The sequence below is a fragment of the Vigna radiata genome, unplaced genomic scaffold (genome assembly GCF_000741045.1).
Source record: "Vigna radiata var. radiata cultivar VC1973A unplaced genomic scaffold, Vradiata_ver6 scaffold_227, whole genome shotgun sequence".
In the NCBI taxonomy this organism is placed as follows: Eukaryota; Viridiplantae; Streptophyta; class Magnoliopsida; order Fabales; family Fabaceae; genus Vigna; species Vigna radiata.
In genome coordinates, this window is record NW_014543239.1 from 201736 (window position 1) to 215300 (window position 13565).

The following is a 13565-nucleotide window of genomic DNA, read 5'->3' on the forward strand; positions in this document are numbered from 1 at the left end:
TGGAAGTAGAAATGAATGGTTTTTCACCAACAATGAGCTAAGATAACCAAGAGTGAGTTAAGAGACAAAGAAAATCTGCATCTTGTTTATTGAAATGGCTCAAAACCGAAAACCAAGCAAAGCTCTCTCAAGGCATGTTCATACAAGAAACCCTAAGGGAGAAAAGCTCTAAAACCAAGAGTATGAAGTGTTACTATGAGAGCATGGAGTGTGTCTCGGCAATTCCTCTCCAAATACCGAGAGTTTCCCTCCAAATGGGGTCAACAATCAATTTTAAAACCCTAACCTAAAAGGTACATGTCCTACACAAGGGTTTTTTTACAAAAATGCCCCTAAAAGGGTCCAAAACACCTAATTCTAATTAAAGACTTCTAGAAAACGAAATTACAACTTCAATTAAAATCTAAATAACTAAATGTTGAGCCTTTGAGTGTGTCACGTCATATCCCAATGCTCCAGATGATGTTTCAAAAATTTCCCTGCAACCAAAAATGCAATTAATCAGCTCAGAAAATCCAAATTAGCACAATTATGAATTTCCGACCAAATTAAGTAGAATTCAGAAAACGGGGAAATAACAGACAATTAAACACAATTCCCTGGTTTATTTAAGTGCAATAAACTAAATATAGTTCAAGAAATAACGACTCATCAACGACCTAGGAGTCACTTCCTAGTCTATACTGCACTCTTTTATGCAATCAAATTTGTATGGGCCGCGACACCCATCACCAACCCAAAAGACTCGCCCTGAGCAACAAAATTTGGGTGATTTCTCCATGTAAATCTCTTCTTGCAAATCGCCCTTGAAGAATGCATTATTGACATGTAGTGGATAAAGAGGTCATTGTTGAAGAGCCACCACAACTATAAATAAACTAACAAAAGCCATTTTTTCCATCGGAGAAAAAGCATATATGGACGAGTCAAAAACAATCTCCTGTACGGAAAGAAACATTAGGAGAAGCTCAAGAACGTTTATTGCAGGAACAACACTCTCATGCCCTGAAGGCTTTGGGCATTATTAAGGCTGATACTGAAGTCAACCCTAAAGAAGAATGTCAAGCCACTATCTTTGCACATGATAAGGTCTCAATGAGGAAAAGAAAGAAGAAGAGCTAGAGATGTTGGAAGAGGAAACAAAAACAGAAGAAGTTATTTTTGAGAAAAATATAGAGGAGATAGAAATAAAAAATGTGAATGAGAGTGAGAAGAAAGATGAGGAAGGAAAAGCCATGGTTGAGAAAAAAAGAGAAAAAAAGAAAAAATTGAAGATAAAGAAAGGGAGAAAAAAGAAAAAGAGAAGGTCAAGGAAGGAGAAAATTAAGAGGAAGAGAAAAAGAAAAAAAAAAGTCATGTAAAGAACCCTTTCCTCATAAAAAGAAAAAACCTAGGAAGGAAAATAGGGTTAAGTTTTTCAAGGAGATCTTTGAGAAATTGGAGATCAAGGCTCCTATGATTGATGGATGGAAACATGTGCTTGGCATGATCAATTTCTTGAAAAGGTTTAACATAAAGAAGAAGAAGAAGGAAATACTAAGCACAAAGAAGTTTGACACCTACTGATGGGTGTTTGGGGAGACTTTCTCAATTGCTAGTTCATTATTTGAATTTTTGTGTTTGTTTTCTATTTTCAAATTCTATCTATTACATTCTGTGTTTGCACATGCATTTGAGTGAGGAAAATCTTGTTATTGGAAAATTTAGGGCAAAGATCAGGAGTCACCAGGAGAAATCACAAAGAGGCAAGCAAGAAAAGGGGTAAGGAAAATTTTAACCCATCGCCGGGCGGTACCACTTTGCCGCCGGGCGGTGGCGGCGGACAAGAGAACCCGAGCTCTTTAAAAGCTGGGTCTTTTCAAGACTACCTCACTTTTTCTTGCCCCTTTGAGTTTCGCCAGGCGGTCTCCTTGCTCCTTTGCTCCAGATTTACACTTCCTAGAGGGTTTAAGAGAAATTTCTATACACTTTCTCAACACCCATTCACAAAAGGGTTTTAGTTCTTGCTCATATTTGGGGTTTCTCTTGGTAGGAGTGTGTATTTAGAGTTTTTCATCATCTATTGAAGGGTTTGTTGCAAGCATTCATATCTCCACTCAAGTAAGTTGTGAAATTTCATTTGTTGAGTTCTTGATTTTGAAATTCTTGATGAGCATGTTTATAAATTAGGTAACTTAGGGTTTTGAGATTCTTTGCATGAATTGTTGAATTGGGAAATGTTTTGGACCGATTAAATTGCTTGGAATTGAATTGCATGTTTGGAATTAGTAGTTGAGTGGAGATTAGGATTTGTTTGGTGAGAAATTTTCGAAAACCCTTTCACCGTCGGGCGGTATGCTTCTGCCGCCGGGCGGTATTCGAGCTGGTTGCATACCGCCGGGCGGTAAGCCTCTGTACCGCCGGGCGGTCTGCTTGTTCTTGTGGTTTGTTTGCATTATGAATAAGGGAAACCTGTGTACTCTTTGTTGAAAATTTGGTTGGGTCTGATAATTGGTTGATGCATTAACTCCTGACAATAGATTTCTGTGGTTTTTGGCATATTGTATTTGTTGTAGAAATGGCTTCAGCATCGTGTCGAACAAGAAATACTTGAGGTAAAAGGAAGATGCCAGAAAGCTCGAGAGGATTTGACTCTCAGAGGTTCCTCTCTAAGCAACATGAGGAACACTATGCAACTGTACAAGAAAGGAGGTTGTTTATGGAGAGGAAAACCTCCTTTTTACCTGACTTGGTTCTTGAATTTGAGGAGAGATTGGGAGAAATTGACGACTTACCCGGCACCTGCCAGTGTGGAGTTGGTAAAGGAGTTTTACACCAACGCGGTCCGTAGAGGAGGAGTGGCTGCTGGGAGATTTATGAGCTTCGTGAGGCGGCATACTATCAGTTATGACCCAAATACCATTAACAGCTTCTTGGGAACAGAGTGGCCAGGGGAGCGATGCCAGTATGCGACACATTCCTGGTAGACACTTTCACACTAACGCTAGCGGTGCGCCGGTGAACATTCGACGGTTGGATATGATACCATTAGCCAGATACTGGATGACGTTCACACATTCCAACATCCAACCATGCTCCCACATCTCAGATATCACGATTCACAGGGTTCGTCTCATTTTCTGCTTAATGAGACAGATGGAGGTAAATGTCGGCCAAATCATTGCCGACGAGATTAGGAGTTGTGCTATGACCATTAGTAGCAGGATACCATTAGGGCATCCATCTTTGATCACTTTTCTGTGCTAGCAGGCTGGGGTGAACATTGCAGTTCCCCCATTTGAGAGACTCAGGAATGCCATTGATGCGACATACTTCCACCAGTTTTGTGCTGTAGCTGGAGCAGTAGGTGCAGCGGGGGCAGCACCCCGGAGGCGGCGTAAGAGAGCCGCTGCCCAGCAGGAGCAGGTGCCCGATGAGGTACCGGCTCAGCATGCAGAGCCCTTCCAGATGAGGGACATGTATATGTCCATGATGGAGGCCCGGATGGAAGCCCTTCACAGAGGACAGGTGACGACGACTGAGATGATCATTAGATTATATGACCAGCCACCAGCGCACAGGTGGACTATGGACGATTTTCATACAGCTGTGGCATGGCCTGAGCAGCAGGCGCATAATAGTGGGTTTGGAGCAATTAGAGCTCCTAACACTGAGGAGGAGAACTTTGAGGACGCAGATGATGAGAGTTAAGAGGACTCTGATGACAGCATGGGCTGATAGTAGACATCTACTGAGGGATGTCTATAGACAGGATTTAGTTTTTCTTTCTGTTGCTTTTATTTTTTTTTTATTTTGCTTCTTCTTAAATTCATAGAATAGGTTGAATTTTTATTTTGGTGTGTACTCTTGGCTTTAACACTTGTTCTGAAAATGTTTGACTGACTGAGATGCATGATGAATCTAATTGATGATTATTTGATGTGGATGAGGATTGAGTTGCAATGCATGTTGATATCCAGGAAATAGATGTGTGATGAATTTATGATTGTGGTCATGATGCTAGGCATGTTGTATGAATGAATTTTGTGTAAGGAAGCATGTGTGTGAGATTTTGAGCTCTAGAGTTTTTATTATTGCATGTATTGTTCACAGGAAAACATGGATGTTATTGCCTTAATCTTGATGATTGATTGAATTGCATGTGAATGTCATATGATCAAGGCCATTTTTGAAAACCCTTCTCCAACCAAATTTTCACCAAAAATACTTGAAATATTATTACCCATTTTTGTACCTTAGCCTTAAACAGTATGTGAACCCTTGTTTTGAAGTTTTCTTTTACCTTGAGTTGTGATGAGCTTAATTATATGTGATGAAAAGGTTCAAGTTTGGGGTTGTACGGGCGAAAATTGAAAAAGCAAGTGAAAGGCATTGAGCTCAATTGTTGTAAAAAGAAAAATTCACGAGAAAAAGAAAAGAAAAGAAGAAAAGCATGAAGATGAGCTCAATGAAAAAGAAAAGAAAAGGGAAGAAGTTGGGAATGAGAAATTTTGGTGAGAGAGTTGTGCGTAAATGTTGAATATTTTATTAGCTCTCTTGANTCAAGGATTTTGCATTCTAGAAAAACCAATTTTTCTTGTTAGCCCAACCTCATTACAAGCTTGGAAAAGTCCTTTTGATGACATTTGCATGTAAAGATGTTGATTGTTTGAGATGAATGGCAATTTTGTTTTATGTGACTTGTGAAAAATAGAGAGTGGAGTGTAACCTTAAACACTTGAGTGATTGAGTGAAACACTTTCTTGATTTGAACTGTTAATCTTTATGAGTGCATTTTTGCTTAGTGGATTGATCATTCGTAGTGTATAACATCTATTGTGCAATCTCTGGATTGAAAGCATGCATGCATCTTATTTTGGATNTCACNGAGGATATTGAATTGAGTAGTTTTGTCATGTACCTTGGGATTGTTGAGGCATTGGATGAAACAGTATAAAGCCAAGTTTTTGTTTCGTGTGTTATTTTGTTTTGTTTTGCTTGAGGACAAGCAAAATTCCAAGTTTGGGGTGTTGATGAAGGTTGAAAAACAGTTATTTTCATATGTCAATTTGGACCAAATTACACCCTTTACTACTTGGAATGAGCTTAGAATCAAGCAAAACTCAATAAATGAGTCTGGAGAGAGTCAAAAGTTGTTTTTAGCGATTTTATGCTTGTTTTGCATTGTTTTGTTGCTAATTTGAGAAAAGTAAAGAATGGAGTTGAAGATACANGTCGTTGACTCAAGAAAAGAGCAGAAAAATGAAGATTTGAAGAGTCGACGCACCGCCCAGCGGTTTAAGTGTGCCGCCGGGCGGTCCAGGACAAGGAGAAGGCATGGCGATTGACGCTGGGCGGACCTGAGGGAAACCGCCAGGCGGTGGCAATTGCCGCCGGGCGGTAGTGCGATTTGTGGCAAACCGCCGGGCGGCACACTTAAACCGCCCGACAGTGGCTCGCTGGACTTGGGCCCGTTTTCTGATGCACTCACATGAACTGGTGAGTAACTTGATTTTGCAATACCACCTAGGGATAGGGGTAAGACGATCAATTGCGCTAACTTTTGTTTATAATGCGGTATTAATTACTAGGGGAGGCTAGGGATAGCAAGCCAATAGTTAATATTAGGCTCTTTTCGCCGATGGATCGGGTTAAGGGGAGGCTAAACCTCTCTGCTGTGGTTTCTTCTGATTCCTACCTCCAAGGTTTGCTCTACTAACTCCGGGAAATCATTAATTTTGAGATGAATAAGCCTGTGCATAGAATCGAGCCAGATACTCGAATCTCTCTTTGTATTCCTGTACTGACATACTTCCCCCCGACAACTTACAAGGACTGTTGACTGCCCCCACACATCACCACGAGACTTTCCACGCTTAACCATGGAGTTCTTATGGGTTAGGCTACCAAAAAGCAAATGCATTTTGGTGATATAGGTAGCCAAATCAATTCCTTTAAGCTATCTTTCAACTGTATAGTCTCATACCTATACAGTCTCCAGATCCCTCTCATTCCAGTGTATGTTCGATTCGTCCATGTGCCCCTTCCACTGGAAGCTTGCCAGGAGCCACTCGTTGTATGTGCCCCCTGCACCATGCCTCTTGCACCGGCGATCACTCCCCGCCCTCGTCAGTGCCCGGGTGTCACATGTCCACCAGTTTCCGCTTGGTTCGTCCTCGAACCACACCGTACTGGGAGAGGCTAGGCTCTGATAGAGACTAAACTGAACACCAGCTTATAACTTAGGGACCAAAAAAGGATTTAAAGCTATATATTAATAACTGGATTTTTAAAAATTATTTTTACTTGAAGAGGGCATTGGTTTTGGCTTACAGTTTTTAGGAGGAAATGTGAGTCATTTGTCTATGGGATTACATGATCATTGGAGTGGGTAATCCCATTAATGTTGATTTGTAATGAAGTGGGTGGTGGTTACATTATTGTGAATTTGTGGCTACTTAATCCTTAATACAAGGTCTATAAATACTTCATGATGATCCTAGAGAAAGAGCTTTCTTTCATCTTGCATAGATTACTCTAGTTCTTCTTGATTGTGCTTTAATCATGACTAGGGTGTACGCCATCAACTTGAGTCTACTCGACTCAACATTAACCCCAACCAACTAGGCTTGACTTTCTTTACATCCTAACTTGTCTTTTCTTTTTGACTCGGGCCATTACAACTCGACCTTCAACCATAACCAACCTGGCTCAAGCTTCAACATGAGCTTACTTGGCTCGACTTTCAACTTAACCTTTGGCTCAAGTCGACTCAGCTCGACCTTTTGTGACTCGACTTTGGATCCTACCCGACTCAGCTTGACATTCAGTCCTAGCTGACTCATCTCGACCTTTAGTCTGACCAACTTGACTCGACCTTTGATTTATGCCAAATTAACGAGACCTTCAACCCAACCAACATGTTTGAACCTTTGGTCCAAATAGACCCGACTTGACCTTCGGCTCTAGTTAACTCATCTCACTTGAGATTGAAACTGTAAAATAATTTTAGAGGGCTTGAAAGATCCCTCTCACTCTAAAACCTTAGTCAAAACCAAGAAACTTAGCTTTTTGAAGAAATAAGGCTTTTGATGCCAAATGATGGAAACCCTTAGCAAAGATGAACTAAAAATAGAAGCACAAAGCAATGGGCGTCACGGTTTTAAGTGGTGTGGAATTTGGTGTTGGTGAATGGTGGATGTTTGTCTCGGTTTTGGAGTGATATATGGTGATGGAAGATGTGTTTAATGGTTCTCTAAGAGAGGTTGGGCCAACTCTTGGAGGAAGGTGGCTAGAGGAGGCCACTTGGGTTGCTCTAGCCTAAGTAACCTTACAAAGGGTATGAGTGCACAAAATGGAAGCATAACATTACTCTAATTCAAATGTGATTATATGAAGGAGAGATACCTCTATTTATAGGTTAAGATGTATCAAAATGGAAAAATACTTTAACCCAAAAGAGTCACCTTGGTTGGCTTGGATAGCAAGGAGAAATCCTCTCCAATAGGAAGGAGACATGTGGCAAAAATTCTCTCAAATGAGAGGATGACATGTGGCCATTACCTATGAAAAAACTCTTCATTTCTAAAAGTGACACATGGCCACTAATTAGGAGGAAAAACTCTCTAATAGGGTGACTCCACATGGCAAGACTGAACATGCTCCTTGTCCTCCAACCTTGGCAAAAAATGTTAACCCTCTAGTCAACTCTTCCCTTTAAACGTCAACCTTGGTCAATGTTGGGCCTAAGGCCCAATTATGACTTAGGTGATCAAAACCTTATTCAACTTGGCCAAAAATACAAGAATCGATTAAAATTCTTTTTCCAAATATAAAGTCTAAAAATTATTTAATAATGACTTAAGAAAAGAAGAACTTAACTTTGACTTCATCTTCTTTGATTGAGTCATCTTATATTTGTTTGGTCATACTTCTTCTGATGGGACCTTTGCCATAATACATAACTCATTAACTCCTTTATCATAACTTTTTATGATTACATAACATTGTATTATTAAATATATATATATATATATATATATATATATATATATTATTATATATTTATAACTTCGAATATAAAAGTTATTCAGTGATTTCCTTTTATATATTTTTTATAACATGATTTCTTATTATTTTAATGAATGTATTTGTAGTAAATTTTTATTTTTAGAACTACTTAAATTCTAGAATAATAAATTCGCCACGCCACCCTCGTGATCACCCGGTAATGTTTTGTCCCATTTGTACTTATTTATTAAATTTCCTTTTCTCCCATTCTATATAAGTTAAGACTTGTTATCATGATTTATACATATGTTACTCCTCTTTTGTTTTGACTTCTTTTATTACATAAAATTTAATGACAGATAATAGTTTTTTATACATTACATTATTTTTTAATAGTCATTGATTAAGAAGCTGAAATAATGTCTACTAAAAAGTATGCCATTTTTTTTTATTTATATAAGATACTCTTAAGATAAATAATAGAATACATAATATGTAAAAATGACAATTGAAAATAAATAAATGTAATTAATCGATAAAAAAACTTCAAAGTTAAAAATTAGAAGTCCATTTATTGATAAAATTGTATTTATCGATAAAATAAAATAAAATTTACATACAACATCGTATTATTAATATTACTTTTAACAAAAAAACTTTACAATAATAGGTTTGCAGGTTTAAGAATCTTTTTTCTTATTTGATATTCAAATTTTTCATCTCTACTCAATGTAGAAGTTTCATTTGGATTTTCAAATAATCTCTTCCTCAATTGAGTCCCTTTATATTAATACTTTTTTCTTCAGCAAATCACAAGTACTCCTCTATTTGTACCAGAGTTCATCCTAATGAAACACATTTGTCTAATCCTCTGTTAGAAAAACTTTAAGACTAACCTTCAACTTTGATACCACTTATAAATCTTTTAAGGAAGGATTCATCATAGAAAAACAACACGAATGAAACATGAATCCAACTCATATAAGAGATTGACACCATCTCTAACCTAAAATCTTAAGAAATAAATTTATGAATTTTCTTCTTATATAATATTCAACTTTCTCATCTCTACTTAATGTGAGAGTTAGACTTATTTGGATTTCCAACACTGAGATGGTATATAGTTATTCATAGTTGGGTTAAATATGTTTTTAATCCCTTAACTTTCAGTGAAAATTGGAATTAGTCTCTTTTTAAAACTTTGACTTAATTTACTCTCTCAACTTTAGAAATGTATGAATTTAATTTTTTTAACCAAATTTTATTAACTTTATTTGATGTTTCAAATGCGTTTATCAGTTAAGATTGAAGCAAAAATATGTCAAACAGTGTAAACAACCCAAATGCTATTAGAAAACATACTTGAAACATCAAAAAAACCTAACAAAATTTAGTTAAAAGGACTAAATTCGTACATTTCTAAAGTTGGAAGACTAAATTAGGCCAAAGTTTTGAAGAGGAACTAATTTTAATTTTCACTGAAAATTAAAGGACCAAAAACATATTTAACCCTTCATAGTTTATCCCACTACAATTCTTTGTAACTATTATGATACCATTATCGGACTCCAGTACCCATAAATATTTTATTTCAACTTATATTAGAGCATGTGATTTTTAAAAACATGGCACATTTTGATGCAACTAAAATGCATGGAATAAAAGAGAACTGATATAACAGTTCCATTTCGTTCCGTCCACGGTACACATGCAAACCTACCTAAGAATCCTTCAAAATTGAATCACTCGACCAATACAAGTAAGAATTTGTACACATTTAAGTAATCTAAATATAAATATGCCAAAATCCTGAAATGATCTTTCAGTCTTGAAGTGATAATCAAGAATGTCAAGTTCATCTTTCAACAAATGTAAAGGAAAAAATCAGCAACTAAATCTATACTAATGGTAGCAAGTGAAATGAGCACTCACAAGTACAACATCAAACACAGCCTTGGCTGTGAGTAGAAGAATGATCTTCAAAGCATTGAGTGAGCAGAAAAGGAAGTTACTTGGCCTTCTTAACAAGATTAGAGGTTCGAAATACAGCATCATCTCTGATGAAACTCCACCAAATGTAGGTTAGAGGAATAGTAGTGGCGTGCCAAATAGCATGTGCATCAAAAAGTCCAAGATATGGAGGGAAATCATAGATTTCTAAAAGCATTGCAAGGCCACCAGAAAAAACAACAAACAATAGCTTCCAACGCGAAGGATGCTTACTAAAACCAGCCCAAACTGCCCACATGGAAAGTTGTGCCACAGCCATTACTATGCAAACTACCATATTCCATCCTACAGTTAGGTTGACAATGTAATCAAAATCAGCACAAGAGAAAAAGAGAAATTGCAGACATAATGAAGAAAAAATGCAAGTCAAAACTTATGTCTCTCTCATGTGCACATAAAACCTCTTGTATTGGAAAACTTGCAGTAAAATCATAACTTCAATTTTGTTAAAGATGGTAGTTGTTCAAGCCAAATTCAATCTTGGCATGCTTAAGTTCAAAGAATTGGTTGGAACTGGAATGAAAAATGATAAGCTAAGAATGCTGTCAAAAATCTTGTGATGGAAGCAGAAGGCACAAAGATGAATGACATACATAATTAATAGACATCTCAAGATAAGTGATTTTGAGGAGATCAATAACAAATTGATCTTCCATTCAAATCCACTCTGGGCAATAACAATATCAAGATTACATGGCAGGACATACCGTAATCTAGTAAATAGAAGTTGATGTACATTACGTGGGTGGTCACAAAAGCAATCAATGGAGCAGCAACCATAACTCTGGTAGCCTCATCCCGAACACGGAAGGTTCGTAAGATGGCTAAAATGAGCGAGTATCCAAGGAGAACCACTGCAGATGAGTAGTCTAGTTTCTCAGTTAGATCAACATCTCTGCAGTACGCAAACAATTTAAATTTAAGCTTAAAAGAGAGGAAAAGAAGAAAAGAGAATGGAACATAGGATGAAAAGGAAATTTTAGGATGCATAAATAGCTATATTCAACAATTAATGGACATGTTTTGTTTCTTTCTCAATGTTAAAGTGGGATTTTAAACTAAGACTGAGGAAATTTCTTGGATCATCAACATAATTAAGAACAACATAGTAACGAGTTTAACTAAAACCGCTTATATATAATCAAAAAATGAATTTTACGTGAGGCTTTTAATTTTTCAAGGAAGATAGCCTTCAAAGATTGAATCTTCCAAATGGCTAGTATTAATAGAAATATCTTAAACCAAGAATAAAATTAAGGAACTGTTTCTGCATTGACATTTCATATGCATACATACACAGTGATTCAATTTGAGTCATATCTTTTGCCAGCCGATTCAGACTTCAACATAAGCGGTACGAAGTATAACTTCACCAGAAAAAAAAAATAATACAGACTGATTGACACCACCTACAACTAATTAATATTTATGGTGAAATAGCAAGATAGCTTACAAATGGGTAGCATTATAAATATTGTTATACTAAATTAAATTAAGAAACTTTTTCTGCATTTACATTTCATTCGTATATATTTTGATTCAATCTTCACTAGCAAAAGCCACAGTAGACAGGCTGATTAACACAACCTAAAATCTATCACTATTTATTTATGGTAAAATTAACCAAATCAGAATGACATTATTAAACACAGAAATATCTAGATTCAGTTCAAAATAATTAAAATATCTGCATAACTTACCGACTGTGGAAAACTCCACTCCAGAACCAGGAGTTTAGTGATAAGAACCCATACACATGCCACAGACCAGCATACTCATAATACGCCTTCTTTCCATCTTTTAGAGGCAATTTATAGTATATAAGAATGAAAAAGGAGACCCAACCATGAAAATGCATTGCAAGATTTAGAGCAGAAAAAGCCACAGAAGCAGGCTCCTGGTTGAAAGGATACATGGCACTTATCAAACAAAGGAATTTAAATTGACTGGATACCAACACAAATGAAAACTTAAGTTAAGTATGGCTTCTTTGCCAACATACCTGCATCCCATATAAACGCCTGAATGGCCATTTGCCATGATATTTGACAGGGCCAAGGTTTTGTGACTCCCTCTCTTTCTCTCTATCAACCATGCAGTAGTACCGACAGTCACATTGACAATCCCATTTTTTCCATTGTAAATAGAGTGGTCCTTGCTGCATGTACCATGGGCGATCAAAAAGTTCTCCATCTGAAGAAAATTTACAATTTGGAAAGCATCTTTGGCCAACACATCCAGTTTCCTGACATTGTGTTACACAAACCCTGATATCCAAACCAAACAAGAAACAAAAACAGGTTGGAGAAATCCAACAAAAGTCCACGCAACTCATGGAGCGAATAGTAACTTCGAATATTTGGATACAATGAAAAACTGAATAAGGGGCAAAAGGCAACAAGTGCTGAACCTGTAGCGGGGATCAACATCACCAGCACTTGCATCAATTACCTCCACAGAGCAAGAAAGCACCAAAAGAAAAGCACACACCCAGCCATCAAACATCTGGCTACATAACATTTGAAACACAAAAGTCACACGTCTGCATCAGCAAAATTATCCAAATGCCACCAAAGTGGTGCATGCAAAATTCTACATTTCTGTCCAAATAATTCTCCTTCAAACATTGGCAAGCAAAAAAGGAAAAAAAAAAGTTAGTGGGATGAGGAAGAAGCACGCATATTTACACAAATTTTAGTATATACAGAGACAACAAGATCTTCAATTCAAGACCCACATCTCAAATCTCGTCAAAAGGGAATCTTTACCATTGTGATAGATCGGAAGTTCAAAAGGCAGAGAGTCTACATAGCATAAGCAGCCAAAATCGCATCTATGCAAAATTTCAAATAACAGTACACGTGGTAGCAAATTGAGCTCTAGTGAGAAATGAAAGAGGGTAAAAGGAAAAAAAAAAAAAAAAAAAAACTATCTTGATACCGTTTTCGGCGAAGAGAGTGTTGAGATGATGCAAAAATTTGAAGTACTTTGAAGAATCAAAGAATGGTAGACAGAAGAAGGAGTCTTTGCGTGTGAAAGATTGGGGTTGCAGTGAAGCTCATGCCAAGGGTGAAAGGAGACTAAATAAATTCCTTCTTTTGACAAAGGTTCATTTTACTTTTTATATAAGTGATTTTTTAGTATAAGGACTTTACTAGTATGGTTATAAAAATTGAGGGATTAACTTCTTATAATGATACAAGTATTATTAATTATGGGAAAAATAAAATAAGATTAAGAATTTAGTTTAAAGTTATATCTATGACAAGAGTAATAGTAGGTAAAAGTTTTCCAAAACATATTCTCTTTATAATTTACTTTGTTTTGGGTAAAATTATATGTTTTTAAGTTCAAAGTATATATTTCTATTCTTTCAAGACTCAAATTTTACCTGATATTAACATAGACTAATAAAAGCATTTTATAAGACTCTGTCTTAAATTTATCGTGACACATATATTCTTAATAAAATACTTTTTAAAGTTTGATGACAACTTGAATAATTAAAAAGCTTTTGTTCAAAATTTTAAAAAGTTATAAATTTCTTCAAGAAATTATATATATTA

General features: G+C 36.5%; 1 protein-coding gene across 4 annotated transcripts; it reads right to left on the bottom strand.

The window, feature by feature from the left end:
- Window positions 1-9572: 9572 nt before the first annotated feature.
- On the bottom strand, window positions 9573-13108 carry LOC106753270 (post-GPI attachment to proteins factor 3). Of its 4 annotated transcripts, none has more exons than XM_014635057.2 (7): window positions 12940-13098; window positions 12768-12832; window positions 12410-12504; window positions 12002-12266; window positions 11700-11896; window positions 10707-10894; window positions 9578-10284 (listed from the first exon to the last, which is right to left on the bottom strand). In XM_014635057.2, exons 2-7 carry the CDS (start codon window positions 12768-12770, stop codon window positions 9998-10000), a joined length of 1035 nt encoding a protein of 344 aa, XP_014490543.1. In that variant the 5' UTR covers window positions 12771-12832; window positions 12940-13098; the 3' UTR covers window positions 9578-9997. The 4 variants fall into 4 exon arrangements, with proteins under 4 accessions (XP_014490547.1, XP_014490543.1, XP_014490545.1 ...); XM_014635059.2 differs by having other exon boundaries at window positions 9579-10284; window positions 12410-12508; XM_014635061.2 differs by lacking the exon at window positions 12768-12832 and having other exon boundaries at window positions 9573-10284; window positions 12940-13108.
- Window positions 13109-13565: the final 457 nt, after the last annotated feature.

Bases quoted from the DNA above. Each gene is read 5' to 3' on its own strand.
- LOC106753270 (XM_014635057.2), bottom strand. The intron at 12,267-12,409 runs GTTCAGCACTTG...TTTGGATATCAG, and splicing joins GATGTTGATCCCCGCTACAG to GGTTTGTGTAACACAATGTC. The intron at 10,895-11,699 runs GTAAGTTATGCA...TGCGTACTGCAG, and splicing joins AGTGGAGTTTTCCACAGTCG to AGATGTTGATCTAACTGAGA.